Source organism: Manduca sexta, chromosome 9 (assembly GCF_014839805.1).
Source record: "Manduca sexta isolate Smith_Timp_Sample1 chromosome 9, JHU_Msex_v1.0, whole genome shotgun sequence".
NCBI lineage: Eukaryota > Metazoa > Arthropoda > Insecta > Lepidoptera > Sphingidae > Manduca > Manduca sexta.
The window spans coordinates 6459809-6486287 of record NC_051123.1 but is presented as its reverse complement, the minus strand read 5'-3'; the positions used below and the strand labels follow the sequence as shown (position 1 = coordinate 6486287).

At 33.8% G+C, this 26479-nt stretch overlaps 1 protein-coding gene across 2 annotated transcripts in view; it reads left to right on the top strand.

Annotated features, from left to right (window-relative positions):
• The first annotated feature begins 8222 nt into the window (after positions 1-8222).
• The window catches only part of LOC115441341 (glucose dehydrogenase [FAD, quinone]), a 19720-nt gene continuing 1463 nt past the window's right edge, over positions 8223-26479 (top strand). Inside the window, exons 1-11 of one of the 2 annotated variants that reach the window (XM_030166098.2) lie at positions 8223-8326; positions 12824-12869; positions 17816-18055; positions 21799-21970; positions 23213-23412; positions 23668-23792; positions 24251-24431; positions 24792-25052; positions 25330-25481; positions 25593-25758; positions 26224-26434. In XM_030166098.2, the coding sequence (XP_030021958.1) occupies positions 12852-12869; positions 17816-18055; positions 21799-21970; positions 23213-23412; positions 23668-23792; positions 24251-24431; positions 24792-25052; positions 25330-25481; positions 25593-25758; positions 26224-26434 (1726 nt within the window). In that variant the 5' untranslated portion in view covers positions 8223-8326; positions 12824-12851. Of the gene's footprint in view, positions 8327-8787; positions 8932-12823; positions 12870-17815; positions 18056-21798; positions 21971-23212; positions 23413-23667; positions 23793-24250; positions 24432-24791; positions 25053-25329; positions 25482-25592; positions 25759-26223; positions 26435-26479 lie in introns of those variants that run through there. The other variant, XM_037436846.1, reaches the window with a different exon arrangement.

The window sequence follows — 26479 nt, the reverse complement described above, 5'->3', positions numbered from 1 at the left end:
TATGTGGAATTCTTAGTGGCAAATATCCTATTCTTATTACCTAATTATAATATGACTAACTTTTGCTTGCAGCTCCGCCCGCGTAAAAGTTTTTCCGAAGTAAAATTGCGTATTACATTTTCTCTACATAAAAAGTGGCCTATAGCACTCACAAGTACACATTATTAGATATAATTTTTATTGGTTTATTCAACTCTTACGGCTTAGAAACCAAGCTATAGTATCATAAGTGTTAAATAAGTACTCAGGACTTGATAGCTTTAAATATCGTTAGCATGTTGGTTTACTTACACGTCCTAATTCTAAACAAGGTAACATGAGAGTTACATAATTATTTGCCGTATGTAACTATATACGTAGGTTTTGCAGCCTATCAATTTTCTGATGATGTAGAGCGTTTCGAATGTTAGGTTACATTGATGTTAAGCTAGGTTACCCGTATAATGATAACTAGGGCATGTGCACGACATACATGTAATATGTGTGATATTTGCGGCATAACGTACTAGATATGATCTAAGTATGTAATCATTAGCAAAAGTAGCTGAACTTAATTCCGAAATCATCTTTAAACTTTTGTCTCATTATTGTCTATCGATTTTTCTTCAATAACAAAACTGGAAGGGTTTTTAGATTAAAAAAATGAATATTGGGATTAAAGGTAATGTGTAGATGAGTTTTTAATTTGTTCATCTACTTTGTGGGTGATTGAATGCGAGGTCTTTTTTTCATTTGTTGCAAATGTAAATATGATGCTTACAGAACAAACACTAAAGCCATGGCTAGTATTTAAAATGGATAATATAATATGGGCATTTATTTCATTGTATGTTTGAAAATTAACATTTCTAATAGTATTTTAAAAAAAATATTTAAGTAATATAATCGTCCATTACGTATTTATCGACTGAGAAATTTTGAAAATAATGTATTTTACTTAGTACTATTACTTTTTTACTTCTTACTAATATTATAAATGTTGCCGTACGTGAAAATATTTTGGTGTTTGTTAGAAGTAAACTCAGAAACAGCTGACGGCACACGCTAGACCATGCCCTGGATTAATACATAGGCTACTTTTTATCCCGATAATTTGCTCCCATAGGAAATAATATTATATTTAATCATTTTTTTTAAAAGATGGCGTTGGTGTCGTACTACTGGCGCTCTGGATCGCTATAGTGTTATGGAAAGGCTTCTCACATAGGTGAAGCCGCGAGTAATAACTGAAATAAATAAGCCACCTTACATAAGTGCTTAACTACGACGAACACGGGCCTCCTCTGTTCCTGGTGGTATAGATCTTAATCCACCGCGCTGATGATGTCTAGGTTAGTAGATTACATTTGTTTTAATTACGACTGACCACGGGCCTTCTCTGCTTCTGGGGGGTTCAGTTCTTAATCGACTACGCTGACTTAGTCCTAAGGTCTTTGGCAAACCCTAGAATTTCTTATATTTTAGATTTCCTAGCAATTTCGAGGATTGCATATTTTAAAAGAACAAAAACTTAATATAAGTTTTCATTAGTCATAAACATAAGGTGATGTTTTGCAATAAATCGATGTTATCAATGCACTTTAGATTTGGGCAACGATTTTAAGTGCTATAATCTTTTATTTTGAAGATTTAGGATAATATCACCAAATTTCATGTCCTCAATATTAGTGATGAGGGTTCTTTATAAAAGATAACTTGTAAGACAATATTCCCTTCTTTTACTTGAATTGTGAATTGAGCGGTTTATAGTTCATTTCTCGAGTTCTAGATTCCGTTGAAATAGCTAACTTATCGCAATATATACAGTTCACGCCTTTATCCCCGAAGGAGTAGAATTTCGCCGAATTTGATCCGTCCCATGATGTAATAGAGCCTGTCGCCATATCGAACACGAATTGCAGACTTCAGGCTGATACTGAGTATGATATCACTTTGCCTGACCCGGGATTACAACCCGGACCCTAAGAAGGGTGGTGTACCTCGAACGCAATAAGTACAACTGCGCCACCGAGGCAGTCATATCGGCCGTAAATTCCAATTTCGTACGACTCATATATGTGTACCTATTTTATGTCTGTATCAAATGACTAATTTGGAACTTCAACCGCAGCCGTATGTCAATATAAGCCCTGTATTATATACTGTCCTACTGCTGGGCACAGGCCTCCTCTACTACTCAGAGGGATTAGGCCTTAGTCCACCACGCTGGCCTAGTGCGGATTGGTAGACTTCATACACCCTGAAAATTCGTATAGAGAATGTGTCAGGAATGCAGGTTTCCTCACAATGTCTTCGTTTAGCGTTAAAGCAAGCGATAATCTACAAAGAATACCCACAAATCTTTAGAAAAGTCAAAGGTGTGTACCCTTGTGATTTGAACCTGCGGACATTCGTCTTGGCAGTCCTTCCACAACCAACTAGGATATCGCCGCTTCTTATTCAATGTTACTTAGCTCAAATAAAATTTTATAACAATAAACAGTTAATTATTTTAACACTTTTTAAATTTTTATATTGTGCCAGTGGCAGTGGACGTTGTGTTTGTTGTAAGGCAACAAACACAACGTCAACTTGGACTCCCAGGTTGTGCAATACTTGTATATTTTTGAAAAGTTCTGTCTGGTACTGGATTCCGTAGCAGACGTTATACGTTTTGAACCTAAGTCAAATTACTAACAGCATGATAGTAAGCGTTGAATTCACATTAGAGTCGGATAAAAGTACATTAAATTCTACTGGTGTAAGTCTTTAATATGTGAGAGACTGTCTGGGTAGGTACCACCGCAATGTTTATTTCTGCCGCCAAGCAGTAGTGTGTAGTCACTGTTGTGTTCCAGATTGAAGGACATTGTAGCCAATGTAACTAGAGGACATAATAAGACTTAAAATCTCATGTCTCAAGATGGCGAGCTCAGTAGAATACCAAACAATATTTTGTAATTCAAGGTGTTGGATGGCGTTTCTGCTGTTTCTGGGCGATAGTAACGTTTACCATCAGGCGAACGGCAGGCTCGTCTCGTCATTCAAAGCAGTAAAGGTAAATACAACTTTACCAATACTTACACCTCGGTTTATTTTTAAGGATCTCTAAAAATAATTTATTTATCATTCCCGTTTTCCCTGTCGTGATTTACCGTATTGCCGTTTGTCAGGTCACGCTTTGGTAATCCCGACTTTACTCACTAACCTTCAAACACTATAGCCCCATGACTCATCACTCAATGGAACTTAACAATAGTAAAATATTCATAACCATGCTAGACTATTTAATTTAAAAAACAGCGGGTAAAGTTCTTCTAAACATAAGCTACGCAGTATAGTTCTCAGTTTCAGAATACCTGTGTTAATTTTATCTGTGTCGGTTGGGCGTATAAATAGCCCAATGGCAAAGGGAGAGATGCTAAGAAACAGCAAAGCCGAGGCACCACCTATCATGTCCTCTCAAGCGAAGAGGGCAAAAGGTATTAAGTACTGCGTAAACCTTTGAAAGTTGAAATATCGGGTACATATCTCCGAAGAGGTCTGGGTTGCCAGGCGATACTCCGGTTGTCTTACAATAAGTAGAATAGGAAGATTAACGAATGACGTAATATAATTTGATAGGTGTATACACATTTCTAGTAAACCGACGTCTAGAGACGGCATCTCTTAACTAGGCTTTTGATTTTAATCGAATTTATAGATAATTGCGTCTGTGCAGTTAGGTGTAAGGTCCATGATATAATTTAAAATACTAAGTATATGTAAATTCCATAGGTCTGAAACAGAACTTACTTACTTACTTTTTTAATTGAACGAGCTAAGCCGTGCTTAAACCTTGAGTGCTATAGGTCGATTCATTCGTTGGTCATTGGCCATTTATGGCCTTTATAGTGTTGATCGATTATCTTGCTATGTCATTATTACAATTCGAAATAAAACTGTTTTTTGTAGAGCGAAAAAATAGCATTAGTAATGGATATGTATTGTGATTCAGTCAGTTTTTCATGAATGGTGGCACATGTTTTATTTTGATGATTTATTTTGTAGATATTGTAGATTTTATCAAAACGGTGCTTTAAGTATCACATGTAGCATTTGTCAAATAAGTTAAGTTCATACATTTTTCTTAGAAACGCCTTTTGCCTGCATTATGTTTACTATGGAATGAACTTTCTCCAATGGTGTTTCTTTAGCGCTACTCGTCCTTCTTCAAACGATGTTCAAAAACAGTAGTTTTCAAGGGACAGCGGTTTATAAAAAACTGTTTTAAATGGCCGCTCTAAGGAAAATAGTACTTACCTATATAAAATTAAGATAAATGTCGCCTGGTCATCGGGGCAGACTAGCAAGATGGTATGATGTCCTTAGGAATAAGTAATAGTTCATCCGCGCTTAAGTTTTTTTAGTGTTATGCCTTGACTCCAGTTTTCGGTTAGCAACATATCTATTTTATTATACATAATATATCTATCAATCATGTTATGCTGTTAGTGTACCAAAATAAATTAGAAAAAAAAATCCTTCCCTTCAATTGCAAATAATTAATTTCACACGCCTGTATATTTGTCGCATTGCAGACAGACATTTTTGATTAGGTGATAAATTAAGTCTTTGAGTTTGGTTGCAATTTTTTTGTACTTTATTAATATAAAACATAAGTACGTAATATCGTAGACCTTAGAAATCAAACCTAGGATACCTGACTTTACAAACCAAGCAATAATGACTACATCCCAGAAACGCCCGTGCAACAATGTCATTTGAGTTGTTTTCCTTATATTTTTGTCAGCGCTAAACTAACATGTGGGTATTGCATAAACTCACCCAAATTGCGGTTATATATCTAAAATTGCACAGACATTTAAATTTGTTCTAATGTACACGTACAATGTAACAATATGTGGGTTTTACATAATTTTTATAGCAAGTCAGATTAATTTTTAGAGGTAAAACTAGTTGCAATTGCGACATTTTGGGGAAAACTGTTCCTAATCTATAGTACTTACTAATACAGTTGGAAATGTTGTTTGTTATATATATTTTATAATATTATATGTTTATAATATAATATTATAAAATCAAACAAACAATATAAAGTAGTAAGCTTAAAAAAAACATATATAACTGAACTTGCTACGAATGTTGGGAACACAATTATTATAAACCAATAAAAGTCATCATCGATCGTATGTGTGCAAAAAATAATTAAAAATCAAATTTCATAAGTATTAGTTTTTGCATCGGTTAGTTTAATATATAAATAGGTCAGATAAAATTGTAGATTATGTAATTATCTATAAAAAATACACGTTTTTTTTCCTAGGAATCACAATTTCTGACAAATAGCTATTCTAAATGTTAAAAACGTTGTGTTCTACATAATATTAGGTGCAACCTTCCAAGTCCCTGATCAGTCATATTTTTTTAATTAAATCCGAGTTACGATAATTGTAATGGATCTTTTGAGGGCGCGATAAATTATTTGCAAACAAATGAAAAAGTAAGCTTATAGTAGTGGCATTCTACATGCGTTGTTGGAAGGAAATAATGCAGATAAATAAAATATTTCAGTCAGAATATTCCCATATTTCTATAAATCCCAAGAACTTATTGATTCACCGTCATATTATGAAAAAATAACTTCGTACATTTTCAGAATCGCTATGTTATCTCAGAAATACTGATTCTTGGGGAAAAAGTGTTACAATATTTTTTATACATAATTCCATGATCTTAAATATCGTGCATGAGATAAAACTACCTTTTTTAACTGAAAATGCAAAACACATATTTACGAACTTGTTTTCACACGTAGGATTTTTCACAATTTGTTAATAATTGCGCTATCAACATTCACACCTATTTTCAGGTCTATGCAAATTTGAATATCTTTTTTGGCCGGATAATAATTAGAATATCAAGGTTTAGTTCAAGGCCGGGCAAAGCTCCTATGCCGTGAGCTCGATTCGGATCTTCGTTACGTAAATAAAATACGAGGGGATTTTCAACAACTAACAACGGGTTACCAATATACTTCGTGGCTACAGTCGCTCAAGTATAACCTTAGTTTTTTTGAGCGACTTTAATAGTATATGGTAATTTTGTGTTTTGTTTATACGCGGTACGAGTACTACGATCACGTTGAGGTCCTGGGTTCGAATTCCGGGTCGTGCCAAAATTATTGTGATTGGATTTCTATCTCAAAATTACTGTCACAGCTCAGAGTCAGAAAGTAGGCGGTGTGATAACCCCGAACCTTGGAAAGCACGTAAAGCCGTCGGTTCTGCGCCTGACGTCTCTCTGGTCGTGTCTGATTGCCGTCTCACCGAAGTATCGAAGTGAAGGAGCAGAGTTCGCACTTGTTTTGGGCACACACTTATGCACTATCGTGTATTTCCTGTACACCTGGGTGATCTCTGTTGAGATTAGCAACCGTGGCCGAAATTCAGCTAGGAGAGATTCATAAAGCAATTATTGATGTAGTACATCTAATGTTTATATTGAAAAATGTTTCTGTATACTTAAAACTCGATAAAAGTACTATCTGGAAACAATCTTCATTATCTTCAATATATTTATTTGTGCATGCATAACTTGTGGAATCCAGGCTTCATTTATAAAAACAGTAATATGCATAGAGACAGAAATAATGAAATATAGAAGGCATACTACATGTGCGAGGTTTACAGATTCAAATACTTAATTTAGATTGACTATACATCCTCAATTAATCATAATATTTCTGTATTGTATACGTTACCTGGGTTTTATAACTCAAGACAATATAAGGTCTTATAACTCTGTTTATATAATCATCCAGTGAATAACTGGATTTATAGTTGTGCAAACTGCAAATATACTTATGCAAAATATGCACATAAGAATATGTTTAGTGAATATGCATTAAAAATGTAAAATACCATTATAGTCAACTTTTTTCGAGGTTGTAGCTATAAATGAAAGAGAAGCGATCTGACTATTACTAGGCATATTGATGTAATTCAAACGAGTAGATTCTATTACAAACCACGCAGTGACATCATTGTTAACGTTAAAAACCGGTAATTGTAAAAAATTGAAAATTATAAGAATCCCCCAAAACGACTCACGCACGAACAAAAAGTTGGCAATGAGTTTCGTTTGAGAATTGATGTAAGTACATAATATAAAATAAAGTTCCTCGCCGTTTCTGTCTGAAACTAAACAACTACCAAACGGATATCGATCAAATTTAGTATGGAGACAGTTTGAGACTATGGAAATGATATAGGTTACTTTTTATACCGGGAAATTATATAGTGGACGTTTATCCCGGAAAACTCTTTCACGCGACCGAAGCCACGAGCAAAAGTTAGTATTTTATGTAAATGTCATGTCGTAAGACGAATACGATTTTTGGAATATGATTTGAATATCTAAATTTGTATTTGAAATCAAACTTTAGAATATCGATTACCAAAAAGTAATTTAAAAAAGAATTTTATTCTTTAGAAATGGAAACTTAAATAAAATTATTGTCGTTTTAATTGGAAATATTTTTGGATTTCTAGGATTTCTATATAAGAGAAACATAAAAATTGTATCACGAGCAAAATTTAAGCCTCAATTACCCTGAGCAATTTTTTTGCCTTGCACGTGCGATTCTTATAAATACAAAAAAAATGCGCTTTCCAAATAATAATCCGTCTATTACAATGGCGAAGCAATTCTTGCCCGCGTTGACAGGCGAGACTCGCCTCAAGAAATTTGCTACGTTTAATTGAAGCTTTGGTAACAAAATTGACTATCAATAAAATATAAGTGTGCATTTCCAGCGCAGAAAGCAAAACAAATTGGAAAAAAATCGAGCGCTAAAGAAATTGGTTTAGCTCCGCGAAAGACAGGCCATTGACAGTAAAAACACAGTTGTACTATTGATCTTGATAGATCATTGCACTAAAGTAAAAATATTTATTTTAAGACGCTTCTAAAGTTTACTATGTTTATTTCATTACTAGTGATTTTTTTATCTATAATAATATATATTTTTTAACTACTTACATGTGTGATAAAACCTTCGATAAACAGAAAACCATTCATAGTCTAAAAATTAGACACAGTAAAATATTATATGATGCAGGTACACACACATGCATAAATTAGATCACAGCATACCATGAGGTTTTTCTGCTTTATCATTCAGAAGAATTCAAGAATGTGTGTCGCGAAGCCGTCTCAGCTCATCATACAAAACCTGCGCGGGCGCAGCGCTCGTAGTCACTTGCTCGTCTTCTCACGTGCGCGACTCATCCTCATTGACTTACGGTTGTGTTGTGTTTATCTGTGACAGTGATACGAAATTTAGGTTTGTTTATAAATTTTATTTTTAAATTTGGAATAGTGATTGAATTTGTATTATTTCAAAAATCAGTTTTTTTTTAAAAAAAAAAGGTAATTTAAATTTTATTTTAAATACATAGTGGTTCTTTAATATAATTACCGTTCTACCAGATGCATATAAGGGTATAAGAGACTTAACTAAAAGGATAAATATAAAAATCATTTATAAATTACGCTTTGAAGATACTAATTGTGTCTAAATTTAATCAATATTATTAATACAATATTTTATAAATATGTCATATGAATTATTTTATTCGCGAAATAAGTGGCTATGAGCCATATTGTATATCTATATAGAAACTGCAGTTAGTGTCAAGTTGATGGCCGTTTGCTCACAGTACTTAATAGCATTTGTAGGAACCTCCGAATACCTTTTTCTTGCTTACAAATTACATAGTAATAAATATGTCAAAAGACATGTTTCGAAGTTCGTAACCACGTTTTCGTTAGAACGGTAGTTTAGTTTAGAAATACATAGTAAGGCAGGACAGGGGATAACAGACACAATATAACAGACAGATCACGACAAAAGTGATAAAATTTTAAAAGCCTTAAATAAACTGTTCTGTAAGTATATTCATTTTATAGTTTTTTCTTAAATAATGTACTCTAATCTATATACATATAACACATATTTAAGAAGGAAAAATAAATGCATTTTTGTAAAGAATGTCCAATAGTGCCTCCTCTCCGCTATATGAAAACTACTTTTATATAATCAACCTATATTGTTTATCTAACCTATTTTGCAGTAAAAATATTTTATTATCTATTTATAACAAGTTCATAAAATACCTTATAAATAATTAACACATTTAATTCGATTATGTTAGACAGGTTTGGTTGCTCTATGGAATATTATTTATTTATTGTTACTAGCTTTTGCTCGCGGCATCGCCCGCGTGAAAAAGTTTTTCCGAGATAAATTTCCGCTTTATATTTTTTCGAGTTAAAATGGAGCTTATGTTTTTAGTTAGACTTCTACGAATACATAGGTGAAAACTGCATTCAATTCCATGTATTAGTTTTTGCGTGATACGTGTACAAACATGTGGGCAGACAACACAAAAATCTTTCGCTGAAATGAAGACTGCCATATGAGTTTTTTATTATCTATAGGTGATGTACGTACATCCGCCTTTTACAATTTTACTATATGTATAGATGCTAAAGTTTATACCTAGTCATAAATAAATTTTAATTATAAGAATTCTTAAAAGAGGTTATGTTGAGGTAAACCGTAAAGTCAATAAAGTTGTTCAAAAATATCTAAATATTAGATATTCTTCACATATCAATTAAATGTGTTATTATAGAAATTATTAAAAATAAACTTGTTGAAATATTTTTTTTATTACAATTCACATGGTAGGTCGATTATACCTACATCTATACTATTATATAAAGCTAAAGAGTTCATGTGTTTTTTTGGACGCGCGAAACTCAGAACTTCTATTGTATTTTTTTCTCCAATAGGAACCTACATTACTCCTGAGTGCTATACGCTACTTTTTATTGCGGGAAAATATTTATGTTGGAAAACCTTTCTCTCGCGCGGAGCCGCAGGAAAAAGTTACTCATTAACATTATATTGACAGGTTAAAGGTTGCGTTTACTCATCAAAATCACGTTGTGCCACAAATACCTACTCAGTAAGATTAGCATGGTTTATACTTATTAAGAATAACTGTTTACTGAGTACTGCACAAAATAAATATACGTTACGAAATAGTTTCTTAAAATGTTATTACGATTTTTTCTGTCTCATTTGTTATTTTTGTTAATTTTATATATTATTTGATAGCACGAGCTCTGCTCACCAATTTATTAATGTAGTTTGATGATTTCCTATTTTATGTTTTGTTAAAATGACTATGATTGATAATATAGACAATTAAGGGGCGCTAGATTAACGGAACTTTGCAATGCATTAATGCATTTAATCAAGGATTTAATTAATTTTACACCTCACGTTTAATTCGACAAAAAATAATTGAGATAAAGTATAATAAATAGAATTGTAACATAAATAGGGTTTATTATTACATTAACAAACATTAAATTCCAGTAACGTGAATGTACATTCTTTTGTTTTAATCTGATATTTAACTTGATTTGTATTCAAGTCGTAAATTTTTATATTGAAAGCTTTTAGAAACATTCTATATCAGAAAACATTAATTTACGATCTATGATAAAACCAATAATTCTTTATTGTATATTTTGGGATTTAATTTTAAAAGTCTAGTGTGTTTAGGTATTTGGTTTCTCTTGACATGGAAATACCGACCGGTTCCTCTCAACAAGCTCAGTCCGAATTCTAAGACCTGGTTTTGTTTATCTATTGACAGGACATCGGCTTCTGTGTCATTAAAAAAAAGTGATAAATCAAAATGTTCTTAAAATCTAGTGCCATATAATTCAATGGTTTGATTTTGTTGAGAAGTTGAATCAGGCCGAAGACCGTAGATTCTAAATGACTGCTAAACCCGACATTTTGCCAGCTATGGGAGGTCTTATGTAAGGCGAGTCTGTTACCATTTACTGAGCACAATTTAAGACCCTGGCTTTATACTGAGCAGAAAAACTAAGTATCATAGAATCCTACTCGAGAATCGAACCAAACAGATAGGCACGGCAATATTACTAACGGAGTTTTACCAAAGCAATCTAACAGTAACATATTCCTATGTAGTAAAGTTAACCATAATGATGCGGGTGCAATTATAAAATCATAAGTAGCCATTCTGTAATCGCTATGTGTACCTGCGAAATGATTTTAATACAAAAACTAACAAGACTCAAAATGTAAGGCATTATTATAATAAATTTGGGATAATCTCTTTATGTTAATTTTACTGATTGCGTTTTTAAAACTACGATTGAAAATAATCATGTTCAAATTAAGAATATATTTCAAATTCCTGAATAATCTACGCAAATAAATAAATAGTCAAAATTTTAATATCTTTTCAAAGGAACATGTATACGAGTTTTAGCTTGTAAGTTATAGAAATAATGACAAACCCGTACCTAAGTCTTGAAAATATATTATATAACAATTATTATGTTTCTTGGTTGAACCTGTCCTGTTCTGACATAGTCGACTTATTCCCCGTTACATATTCAAAAAGAAGGCATAAGCAATTATTTTTTAAATTGGTGTACTGATGTTCTCACTTGTATTATGCATGGACATACTTTCGCAAATCAGATAATAACTTTTCAGGGGTTTATACACTTGTCTGGAAGCACTTTATAATGATAATGTTTTATCGCCTTCATCCCCGAATGGTTCGACAGAAGTATAACTAGGGCACCCACTTTTCGCCTTGTATTTCGTCTCATGATGTAATATGAGGCAAGCAATACTAAGGAGAAAAACCCAATATCATCTTGCCCGAACTGAGATTTGAACCCAGGAGATAGAATCCAGAACCTCAGAGTTGGTGGTACAGCGCATGCCATCGAGGCTGTCATGGTATTTTATTTTATTGTTTATAGTGTGGTAGATATGAGGTCGTAGTTGATCGTTAAACGATGTTATTAAGGTCATAGTAATTGTAAAGTACATAACTTCCAAGTTATAGGAATAGTAAAGATCACTACGATCTTTATTCAAGGAGCTACCGAAATAATTAAGTTATGTTTATTTTTTACTTTTTTTTATTGACATATGAATAAAATTTTATGTTTGTCTAAATGCCAATTTATGATAAATGTTTATATTTTCCGTTTACGAAAACAATAGATAATTGTTTTATTTATTTATTAAGGAACAGTCATAAAAGATAACTGTTGATTTAATTCTTTATTCAAAACTAATAAATCTTAATTATAAAACAAATAAAAATCTTTTATATTGTTTCGTATGATTGTATTGGAGCACCAAAACTAAAAACAGTGGAGCAGTAACTGTTTGTGAACGTGCTGAGAATAGAATAATAATATGTGAGACCAATTCCGTTACATTATATTTTTATACAATGTTCATGGTAAATGTAAAGCAGTGGCAATCACAAATCGATGTTCTTATCAATTGCATTTGAATTAGTGTTCAAAGCCAAGAGGACGATGGTACGACTTCATATTATTTAGATTGTGCAACAACTGACTGCCTCTGAAGCGTTCTGAGGTCCTGGATTCGAATCCCGTGTCGGGCAAAGTGATATTTGGGTTTTTCTGTTCAGTATCAGCCCGGAGTCTGGAATTTGTGCCCGATACGGATAGACTCGCCTCCTATCACATCATGGGTCGAAACACACTTGGCGATAAATGGGTGCCCTGGTTGCGTCTCTGCATACCCTTTCGGGGATAATGCGTGATTTTATGTGCGTGTGTCATACTGAACGATCATGCTCAGTGTAGACATTTTATAACCTTTTATTATCTGGAAATAAATATCAAAACAAAAAATAAATAAGAAAATGCGATACCGTAATAAATAACTTTGTTTCAGGGTCCGAGAAAATACGACCGTTTGAAACATGATAAGGGCAGCGGAGGTATGTTGCACAAAATATATTTTTCGATACTCCCACATAGGTAATAAATTCATGATAACTTAAAAAAAACATCCGGTTAAGTACACACCATATATCCGATTAGATGTTGTGCGATCGAATTTCTAAAAAATATACCAATAATACTAATAAAATAATTTATTCTTATACAATTATAACTGGAAATTAAGCGGTAAGGCATTTTACAGTTACAAAAAGTACAGTATAAATTACAATATAGTACAGAGGCCGTATCCAAGATGCATTTCTACAATCGTAAACGCTAACGTTATGTATCAGAATGTTTTTTTTTGCTTTTCTATTAGCGGTAACGATTGTAGGAAGACGTCTTCGCTGTGACCCCACAATCTCTATCACTATCACTCGTACTCCATTACACTACACTGCACCTATCATTGAACAATAATAGATATTTATAATATTAAGTACACTTCGATCTATTCGAGCTGAAGTTTTAATTTTGTTTAAGTACATAGGTATTCAATATCATGGATTGTATTTACTTGTATCTGTAGGCAAACTGTAACTTTGTTTAAGTATATATTAATGCATTAATTTGTACCTAGAGTTTGTTTGACAAGCATTACCTTCTGAGTATCACCATAATATTTAATAACTACTGATCGTCCAGGGGTCGGAATTTAATGTATTTTTAAATAGTAACCACACACTCATACCTTTTATCCCCGAAGGGGTGAGCTGAGGCGCAAATGGTGCACTCATTTTCCGCTGTGTGTATTCCGTCCCATAATGTTATAGGGGGCGAGCCAATCGCCATATCGAGCACAATATCAGACTCCAGGTTGTAGTGGCGAAGGGTGAAATTCTTCAAAAGGTAACCCGTGACGAAAAAAAAATTGCCTTAGTTAAACAAAATTAACAAAAAATTGTTAATTTTACAGAAAAGACAAACTAAAATAAATCTAAAAAGGAAGCCGGTAGGAATCGGGTTGCATGGACGCTTCGCCACTGCCACGTTGACACTGAATACTCAATATCACTTTGCCCGACCCGGGGATCGAACCCGAAATCTCAGCACTAAAGTCGTACTGTAATACAACTACGCCACCGAGGCAGCCTGTAATTGATAAATAAATTTTATTATTATTATCTATATGAACTTTAATTATGCCAAAACTCACACTCACTCACTCCTTGCGCACAATGTGCTTTTAAGTGGTACAATTTTTTCTCTTCACCAATATAGGTACCTATATAGGTAGGTTATCATGCGGGATTGAAGATGGTCACGATAACAATACCTACCTGATACATTGAAGGTACGCGTGATTTTGTGCTTATAGGTATGCACTGATATTCAAATGAAAAGAATAATAATACATTTAAACCAATGTTGATACTTAATTCTATTTGATTCGTTTTTACACACGTTAAATAATTTGAAAGTCGGAGACAAAATAGAAAGGAGTTGTAAATACTAATTCCATTAATTACTGATTGTATAAAAAATATTTATTAGTATTGTCCTAGATATTTTAAATTATTGCTGTCACACGGTTTTATTGAACCTGTCAATAACAAATATATTTTTAAATGTTACGAGGAAAACAGATAGCTTTTCGCAATAGCACAACTTTCCTTCCTTAAGATGGCCTTTACTAATTGGTAAATGTATCTTTATATATATAAGGCGTAAAATTGTGCATATATTAAGAAAAATATATATTACAATTATAATTTATTACATAACAGATAGTGCGGTATCATCATAATAAATAGTTGTATTTTTCTTTTCTTAAAATATAGTAAAACGTATTATTGTGTATTAATATTTTATATGTATATTACCAACACTACGTTTGATATCATTATAGTCCCTAAAACAAAAAATACAAAAATCCATTTTCACTGCTTACCTACGTCATACTAGATGCTGTCTGTTAGTCTGTTTTTTTTTCTATATTTACCTAAGGAATTTGTCAATCACAACATGTCATACTCACTTCTTAAACTTTTAACTTTATAGCTCCTTCTGACGATTGCGTACATTGACAGATAAAATATGAGATCCGCTCCACACCCACGTCGAAAAAATATGTTGTACGTCTTCTCTAATGCTACAGTCGGAATAGTTTAATAATTGTAATTAATAGATTATAATTTAATTAAAACTTAATCTTTAGAACCGAAACCAGTTATTATGATTATATATTATGCTCCCAAAGTGGGTTTAAGACGTTTACAAACCACAATACCAAATTCCTTATAAAAGTCTGGCATTTGGCAACGTCCTTTTCCAAATATCAATGTCAATAGTAACATTTCAGAGCAATAACATGATTTAGTGTGAAGAACACGCCTTACGCGGAAACATCAAGTTTTATGTTTGCTCACGACCGCGATTTCATTGATCACACCATAATTACTGACAATAAAAAGTTCTTGGAGCAATCCGATAAAAACTACGTTTACGGTAAACGCAGTCATGATATCATTATTATGTCTCGATTAAATTGGTTGACAATTAGAATTGCGTGAAAATATTGTGATTGAATTTCCTGTTTGCAAGGAGTTTTCTTATCATAAGCAGGAGATAAACAGACAATTTGCAGTAGTAGTCTTCCGCAAGCAATTTTTACCTTGTAAACCAAATACATAAAACTTATAGTTAGTTATAGACCGAACATGAGTATCATGAGAATAAAACTGGTAATAAATCGTTGTCTTATTTGAAACATCCGTGTCACAATAGAAACACAGCGTGACACAATAGTGTCACAGCGTCTGTAGATATTTACAAAAATAAGATATTCACAGAAAATATGTTAATATGCGTATTAAAAACGTGTAAATAACGCTGTGGAAAAAGTATGAAGTATTTTACATTGGTGTTTTGCTATTTCACGGTAGATAAAGCAACCATCGCATGAGCGCAACATTTTTGTGTGACAATCTTCCCGATGTCCGCTTTATATAATCATAGAACTCTTTGTTGAAACTGCTCACAACTTTTAGAGCATGTTCTATGATGAGGGGCTCCTTTTTGCGCACTTAACCTGTTGTAGGTCGGACCGTTGTGCGTGAGGACTTAGAGCGTGTTGGATGTTTATAGATTTATTGCAATATTTCTGTCAGGGTCAACATTGCTGCAAGAACTTGCTAGTCTTAACTTAGCTTTAGGTTATTCTGAACTTGAAAATCGCATGTTAGTTTAGAGGAATGAATTGATTCCTATTTTAAAAATCGGTATCAAATATTCTTAGTTTATTGTGATTCTATAACTATGAAGTGTTCAATTTGTTGGTACTCTGCATTTCCTGTAATTTATAAGATCACAAACACTGTACATAAATTAATTTCTTACAATAGCAAAGATAATTTGATAAATATTAATCTTCTTAGATAGAAAAAAATAAGTATACAGAAAACAAATGGACCGTTTTTGTCGGACATATTAATATTTTTGTTATTGTACATAACTCAAGGTCATGAGATGCACTTGAAAAAATAAAGAATAAAATTACTACTTTTTGTGGTATACTATTGTATGAAATTCGCCTCGCTAATTCGTCGACGATTTTTGCTAACTAAACGTACAAAACTAGCAAAATCTATTGTTACTACGACAGAACTCGTGTCTTTTGAAATCTAGTTCGAAATGAGAAAAGCTACTTTGCTGTTAAAGTAAGAAATTGGCAGTTAGATGAGGAATTTCTTTAAGGCCAAGCCAGCGAGCGACACTGTGAGCGGTTTTCTGTCAGCAGTGACGGGTGAGCGAGACAGATATTCGGGAGGATAGGAAGAACGACCGTCACAGAGCAGTGATGATAATGTTGGCGTGCCGCTCGTCGCTTAGTCCATTTTAGTGGGTAAGCTCTTAGAAAGAGCAGTACCACGCACTGGCCAGCTACTTACTACATATAGGTTTTCATTCATTATTCATTTAAGCGATACTCATAAGTCCTAGCGAGGCGAGATTATTAACGAGACAGTCTTTAGTTCAATAGACTACTAGAGATTAAAATTACCTAGACTTAAGGTTAAATTATTTTAAAATATAGACTCCAACCTATGAGGAAGTGATAGATCGCAAAAATATGTCGTTATGCTGATTGAGCAGGATACTAAGTTGCATTCTAAAATTCGCATCGAGGATACGGGCAAATTTAGCGGGGTAGGTCAAGAACTACGATTTATCTTGATTTCTCGATAACAATAGTCATAGTCACAAATACTCATAATTAAGAACATATAAGAAACAGAATAACAAAAGCAAATTATAAAATTGCCAAATTTCTCGAGTAATACTTACGTTTGAAAATACTGTTTAATCAATATTCATATTAAAAAAGTTTATGGTACAAGACTTCGTATAATCCATCGAAATATCTATATACCTATAAGTATACGGTTAACTTATTAACTTTATGGTGACTTTCTCCTTTAAATACGTTGGTGAATGAGATTAACTTCGTGCTTAATGGCCTTAAAATATGCAAAGGTCCAGATTATATACCTTTTACCGTTATGAATCGGCAAACCAGGCTGAGGATATAAATTTTTTATGTCACGCATTTTTCTGATTCTGTACGTGGAATCACTGAAACAATGATCATGATGGTATAAAAATATTTTTTGTATGAAATATAAATCTTTAACGATTACTTTGATACTTGAAGCGTATCATGTTTAGTAAAGTAATTTTACTACTTTTTATACATACTAGATACAATTTAAGCATCTACTCTAAACTTGACGGTATTTTAAAGATCAGATACCTACAATAAAATATTAATTCATAATGAAATCACAACGTCTTCTCTCTACTTGCCCTATGTCTTTATTATAGTTTTACAAGTTAAAAAATTAAACAATTTCTCTCATCTCAATCAATATAAATACTTTTATTTATATAGGTACATACATATATCATATAAAATTTATAATTAATACTATTTTACTTCCAGGCATGCCCATGTCCGATCAAGGAAGTAGGGCCGTCCATGGCGGGGACCTGCGGTGGCCAGTTCTTGCTATTTATGAGCATACTGGAGTCTTTCATCAACGGCAGATGCGACTTAGCTGATCCTTGCAATAGATTCGAGAGCAGAGACGTGTTGGACGAGAGTTACGACTTCGTGGTAGTGGGTGGTGGTACAGCTGGTGCCGTGGTAGCGGGGAGACTTTCCGAGAATCCACAATGGAAGGTAAGTGTGATACCATACATTACAAGGTAACTAGATAGGATATCATACCATGCGTGACACAGAAGGTGATAGACTATCACAATTCATGGACACCAATTCGGTTTCCTTTTTTATGGTCTATCAACAATCAACATACGTACATGAAAATAGGAGAATAATACAATGATACAAAAATGCAAGACAGTCACAGGTATACAGCTTTGACAATATACAAAGGCACTATAAATTATTCCGTAATTATAATTATTACAGCAGTGACCAAAACCTTACTAAAATTTTAATAAAATAAAAAGAGTTAATAAAATAATACAATGTTTACATGCTTTTGACCACATCTCGTCACGTGAGATTGATATAAGTATTTTTTTAAAATCTATTTGCATCGAGACGTAAATAGTTTCTTTTATTATTTGGTCTAGCTATAGTTTACATATATTCCGGTTTACCAGTTTATTGACCTTTTAATTCATACGAACATAAAAATATTGGGCACAAGTATTGTACAGTGCACTTTATATTTAAGGAAAAAGAGAAAAAGAATATTTTTTGTACGTCCCAAATATGTATAATTCGGTTTTTATTTCAATATGTCAATACGTTTGTGTATGTCCTTGAAGTAAACATTTCGTATAATATCGCATTAACCGCAATCCTCGCATAATATACCGTTACTGCCCCACTGACTGGATATTTTATTATTCGATTTTTAATTCATGCCATGTGATGACCTGTGACAATATCACGTGGAAGTTCACCCTGACTTTTGATAATAAATTTTCAAACTGCATTGTTGCACAATGAAGATATTAAGTTGGTCACATCGTGAGATTATTTTTGATTAATCTCAGTGATAGGTAGGTAAGTACTAAGTATTTAAAGATTCATAGTTTGTCCTACGATACAATAACAATAAAATATATTTCAAGAATTATTATAATAATATAATTAGATTTATTGTTACTTAGGTGTATTAACTAAAATCAATCTTAATTTCTTACTGAATGTTAAGATTGCTCTTATACCATGAAAAAGACTATTGGCTTTAAAAATAATATCTTTACACTTATTTGATAATCCAAATCATTGGTTTTCTCACGAAATAAGTTTTGTAACAAATTGTATATTAGGGAAATCTATCCTGGAACTGTACAAATAAGTTAGTCTGCTCGTATTTGCCAAACCATGGATAACACGGTGTTTAAGGCGTCCCATTATTTTCGGCCACTCATGCGCATCAGTTTGATCCGTGATTCCTTATATTGTGATAACAAGGTCTTGGGTCCATTTTCGAGCGGTCTTCTGAATGGATGATCATTTTTTGCCAGTTTTAAAGGAAATTTTTGATCTGTGTAATATTATAAAAATATATTATTTTGTAGGATAAATATGCATAGGTATATATTGAATGTTTAATAGATAGACCTTTGCTTCCATTTAGTGTTTTATTTATTTATTTATTCAAGATCTCCAAAAAAGATTATACATAATATATAAATGGTTCATTGGGTACAAGTAACATAAATATACAAACCTTGTGTATCTTTAATTCTAAGGAGATACAGCATGCATTAGTCTAATTTAAAATTGCCCTACAAAGAATAATGAAATAGTAAATCACAAATAAACATATTTTTTATATTTAATTAAAAATAAAAATCGACCGCTAAATAATCATAAAAAAAATACATTAAGAAGTAACATCATCATATCGTAAATCACATGTCATAAATAAAATACCATAAAATGTTATCACAAAACATTATAGGACTATATAATTAAAACAATTATTTACAATATATAAAAAAAAAATCATAGTGTTTTATCGGTATTGCACTATATCTTGCACATTTTTTTTTATTTGGTAATCAAAAATACTTAAGACACGAACCTATTATCAAATTGGCTGAAACAAAAAAAAAAACGTTCCGGATATAGCTTTGCTACCGACAGGCACTCATCATCTCCTGGTTGTTTTGTATACATAACATTATAGCTCTGTTTTTTAGATTAACATGCAAACTCCGCTACATGAATTCTTAATAAATATACGTTTAAAGATTATTAATTTATTTCCAGATAGTGAACGTTCCCTTGACGACTTCATCTTTACTTAATAAAATAATGTCATGAATGAATAATGACTTAATGTCGGTCAGCATTTAGTTATCTTAATAATATATTCGTACACATTATAACTCCATTTGCTAAATTGACATATTAAGAAATCTATAATATGGTTATGGTTTAACCAAGACGATTTATATGTGGAGGGCCGTTAGCGTAACTTCTGATTTTCTGTAGGGGGAGAGGGAGGGAGTTGCTAGTAGTAGCAAAAAAAGAAACACGCAGAATTCTACACAAGGCCTGTACCACGCGAGGTCTATAAACACAAGGTTTTTTCTGCGGTGTGCAAAGTCGTTTCGAGGGTGGATGCTGACCACGCTTGCCGCCTCCAACTACGTCAATGTTCAATCTAAAGACTACCTACTGGTAGTTAGGTACTATGTGGACCTAGCACCTACGTATAATTCATTTGCTTCGACTCGTCTTACTCATATTGTCATGAGTGACCTAACGCTGCACAGGAAAATATCTCTAGACCAACTTTGTCCGATAGTTTCGAATGAAATAAAGATTTCGTAATCTGTTATATGCAGTACATAGAATATTAACTAGGTATTATTAATTGATAAAATTCATAATTTTGGCTATGTTATAGGTGGATTATTAGGAAAAGTTACTGTGAAATGGTTTCTTTTATTTTTTGACGTTAAGAGAGTTAGTACAAGTATCCAAGGTGTAAGTGATTACTGCCAAACCTTATACCACTCTCTATTTTTTTCTACTATTTTTTTAAAGTATATTTGAATTTATTTGTATAGAGAACGCAGGGTCTTTAACACAGTGCTTATGAAGTGTACATTTTATTTTCAAGTCAAAAAATTCGTCAATGTAATATCAACCTGACAAAGTAACGTTTACTCAAAGGTGGTATTTCCGTGTATTTACACGATTATGTTTTATTAATCTGTTTCTGCAGATATCCATTACAAATGCTTCGTAGAAAAAAAATGGGAAATATTATTTGGTCATAGCGTTAACGGACAAATATATAAAACTGGGCTCGTCATCGTTTTGTGGTTTCCTCGAAACTGGTTTGTTATAACTGCAAAAACGGGCGATGCCTTTGAATAAATTATAGAGTACAAAAGATTTTTTTAAGAACTTCACTTACTTACTATTTCATAAGTAACAAAATTTTATATGTTGCTGGGTAATAAAAAATATAATTTTGTTAAGTATACCTTTTTCGTATACATATTTTAGTAATTTATAAATTTTATTTTTTAGCTTTTTGTATTTACGCTATAATTTCAATTAATTTTAAGGTAAATTTCCTTAAAAGAATATTTGAATTGAAATATGTAGTATGCTCTTAACTTACACAAATTAAAACAAAATTATAAGAACATAAATTATTAATGTTTTTGCATTTGCATTGTGCAGAATTTTCATTATGAAGCGAAGATTCAATAACTTCCAATATGTAATGTGCATATGTAAATAACTTTTTTGTTTTGTTTTGTACCATATTATGATATACCTTCTTTATTTTTAACCCGTTCCTCACAAATATAATATTTTCTAAAAAAAATGGCGCGTGGCGCCAATTTTTCTTACCTATGCTGACCTAAACAAATATTTGTCAATGTGATGATAGTCGACAATAAAATATCTTCCAGGTTCTGTTACTGGAAGCGGGAGGCGACGAACCCACGCAGTCGTCAGTCCCAGCGTGGGTGACAGCTTACTGGGGCCGTAACGAAACTGACTGGAATTACAAAACGGTGCCGCAAGAGAAGGCTTGCTTAGCAAATGGAGGAGTGTGTTCTTGGCCGAGAGGGAAAATGTTGGGTAAGATAATATGAAAAATAAGAATGTAATATTTATATAATTTGAAATAACATGCATAAATTAATAAATCCCTCCTAGCCGAATTAAGACCACGGCGCGGCGGCCAATCTCAGATCTTATAGTCCACGAGTGTGAGCGCAATACACAGGTGTATTATCTATTCCTTCTCTCTTCGGTGAGACAGCAAACAGACATGATCGGAGAGAGATAAGGCGCAGGACCAACGGCTAAACGTGCTTTGATATATAATACTTAGGACAATGAGACATAATCACATTTAACCTTAGGACAGTTGCGTCTTGATTATTCTTGAGAGAATCAGACTTCAGCTTTTGTCGATTTAAAAAGTATCAACCCTAGAATATATTATATCAATTAGCTCATAGGCATTTCTGCAAATGAATAACAGATTTATAAGAGCGCTTTATTGGAAAGCCTACTGAAGCAGATCATTACATTATGTAAAGATTCACGGAGGTACCCATTCCACTGGAGAAAATGAGTATGATTATGAAATTACCCATTGCTCATCCGCCGATACAGAGGCAATATGACGTCAATCGTACTTGTTTAATAATAGAGAATCAAGATAATGATATATTTCGTGGGAAATTAGATTTGGACCGTTAAGTTATAATTTGGGTAAACTTATGTTGTTAGCTTGCTATATTATTTGCGTGAGAATTTTCTAAGACTGATAATTTTATGTCGGTAACATTTACTATACGTACTTACGTTATCAAAATAGGGTAAATTAGTTGAATCCATTAGAGGTATTACAGAATTTAAAACCTAAAGGAAGCATTTACGCCTTTATTTTCAGGTAAATTTAAAATAAACCCAATAATCTACACATAGATCTGAAACTCTTTATTTTTATTGCTGTTTGAATGACGAAACGAGCTTGCCATTCGGCTGATGGTAAGCGATACGACCGCCCATAAACAGTAGAAACACAATCCAACACCTTGAATGACATAGTATTGTTTGGTACAGTGCGCTCGCCATTTTGAGACATGAGTTAAGTCTCATTATGTCCAGTAGTTACACTGGCTACAATGTCCTTCAAATCGGAACACAACAGTGACTACACACTGCTGCTTGGCAACAGAAATAGATATTGCGGTTGTACCTACCCTACGGTCTCTTACATATGAGTGACCTACCACCAGTAAACACATAACTTCTATTATGGATCTCAGGAAAACTGTATATCTAGTTATACCGTTCTATCATTTAAAGGTGGTTGCTCGGTCATCAACGGCATGATGTACATGCGAGGTTCCCCGGCTGACTACGACGGATGGGCGGTGAACGGAGCCGCGGGCTGGTCCTGGTTCGATGTGCTGCCGTACTTCCTAAAGAGTGAAGATAATAAGGAGATCGGCAACGGTGTTTCTGGACAGTACCATAATACAGGCGGGCCGCTGCCGGTTCAAAAGGTATGTTTTATATAAAGTACTTAATATTTCTTTTTCTTAAAATATTAGAGCTGGATTGACGAATAATCACTTGCCTGCTGGTAGCTACCATGTTTGTCTATAACCACTAATTTTCACTAGGTACTCTAACTTTAATATTTCACTTGTTATACTAAGGTCGTAGATGTGTCAAATAAATAAATAATAAACAGCAGCAAGCAATTACTCCTCATCATTTTGGATAAGTTTCAATTGATCTCCTTGTTTCATTTGCAGTTCCGCTACGCGCCACAGTTCGCTCACGACGTGGTCTCTGCTGCCATCGAACTGGGCTACCCACCGACCAGCGATCTCAACGGAGAGACCAACACGGGATTTACATTAGCGCAGGCGTTAAATGAGTAAGATTATCTTAATTATATCGCCCTTATGATTAAACATGAAAATTTATTGTTCCAGATTCATTGTCTTGTCAATTTTATTTCAAATGTTCTATTGTTTTTGCGAGAAACAATATCGTTTGTTAGCACGCTATGACTTCGCACGTCACGACTCTCCGAATTCAGAATTGATATAGATTCTTGTTTCGTAGAAGTTATTTTAATGTCGTTAATGTAAAGACTGTTTGGTTAATGATGACATTTTATACCATGAATTTTGCAGTAATATCAGAAACATTATCAAAATTGATGCTTGTAATTAGCCTCTACATCCTAAATTAATTTCACTTATCCACAAACATGCTTTGATTGATACATAGTTTTCAATAACTTTCTGACCGCCGCCCACACATTAATAAAGCTGTGAGCATTAATAGTAGATCTACTCAAGTTTTCACCGATTTATTTTTGTTTTTCAGTGGAGGCACTCGATTCAGTACATCACGTGCGTACTTAAGGCCGGCGTCACATCGGGAGAATTTACATATTCTCTTCAATGCTCTCGGTTCGAGGGTCATCATTGATCCAACTACCAAGAAAGTGAAGGCCATGGAATATATTAAGGACGGGGAAGTGAGGACAGTTGGTGTCAACAAAGAGGTACCTAGTCACTAAAATATTAGGAAGTTATTCATGCAGTTACCTATACCTAAGCAGCCCTTAGAATTAAAAATATTCCTCCCATTCTCCCTCAAAAGTAATCAAACGACGGGTAGGAAAAGTTGAGGATTTATTCAATGAATAAAATTTTACGTAGATGTATGAAATTATGAATGATATATGCATTATCGAGCGGATATTTTATAGTTAGGTTAGTGTTCCAACATTCAACTCAATTTATTAAAATAACGAAGAGATAGAAAATTTGATTTAAGGGTTATCCCACTTACAAACTTATAGCCACCCTTCCTAAAAAAAGCCTTATCATATCACCATACTCATTTAGAAATTTATTTCCAGGTCATCTTAGCAGGAGGAGCATTGAACTCACCACAGATCCTTCTGCTATCCGGTGTTGGACCAAAAGAAACCCTGGATAAGTTCAACATCCCTACAATCAAGGATTTGCCCGGGGTAGGACAGAACCTACATAATCACGTGGGAGTGCAACTGGACTTTACGTTGATGAAGGAGCCTGATGTGCCGCAGCTGAACTGGGAGACTGCTACGCAATACGTGCTTAATCGGGAAGGGCCTTTGTCTTCTACGGGGATGTCTCAAGTGAGTTTATCGTCTTTCAAACCCTATGTACCTGTAAATAAGAGTGTATTTTAATTTGTGCAAACGTCGACAATTGGTACATATTGTATATGGCGGAGTAGACCGCAAGCATTTTTTTTTAAAAACATCCGTTTCACGCAGACTAAGCCGCGAGCAAGCTAGCGCGTCGTTTCATCGACGATTAATAGCCACTTTCTAATCTCATACTTTTATCTTAAGGGTTAACCATATTTCATTAATATTAATAAATATATCCGATCTCTCTTTATAATTACAGTTAACGGGTATAGTAAACTCCCGCCTGGCAGCGGCAGGAGGTCGCCATCCAGACATTCAGTTCTTCTTCGGTGGTTACTACGCTTCGTGTGGAGACGCCACCGTTCCCGAAGAAATTGATATCGAAAAGATCACGGAACGGCGACACATCACGTAAATATGTTTATCCTATACATTATGCATACCATATTATAATTAAATAATATCGTAAATGTTGCCAACTACTTGATAATGGGAAATTGAAAGAACAAATTTTTTCTTCAGTATATCCGCGGTGGCCCTGCAGCCGCGCAGTAGAGGTTATCTGACTTTGCAGTCAGTGGATCCGACGGCGCCGCCCCTCATGCAGCCCAACTACTTCTTAGACGAACACGAACTAAACGTGCTCGTCGACGCCGCTCGGATTGCGTACAGGCTTTCTAACACCACGGTAAGTTATTTTAAAACTGAACCAGGAAATCAGCAAACTGCTTGATTAGATGAGCGCCAACTGTCAACAAGTTCTTATTACATTTCGATTCTACGCCAAGATTTTTAGGACGTGCTTGTAGGGCTGAATTTTCAATCAGAATATAAGTATGTCTGATGATCGCTATATTCTTGATCACTCATTGTGGACAACAGCAAGTAACTGGCGCGAAATAGCACTTATGATGATTAGGTAATTATTTACTTCACAGGCAAACAGCACAGTTCCTGGGCTTATCAGAATAATCAAATAGTGAAAGTAGACTGAATCTCGACATTTTGGGAATGATTATACGCACTATCCACTCTCAACCGCCTAGGCTCCGCACACGTCACTATGACGTTTGTGTTTGATTCATTTCCATACTTATAATCCGGGTGCGACAAGTGAATACTTTAATAGAATTAAAAACAATTTAATTTGCAGATACTTCGAGAAAAATACGGCATGGTACCAACTGAAGGATACGGCAAAGATTGTCCCGGAGGAGGTCCGAATCCGACAGACGAGTACTTCAAATGCCTGGCAAAGTATCACACCGCTCCGGAGAACCATCAGGTCGGCACGTGCAAGATGGGACCCGACAGTGATCCCATGGCTGTTGTGGATATGCAACTACGAGTTCATGGCATTGAAGGTACGATTTTTGATAATCAGTTAGAACTTGTGTACAGTAGAATCT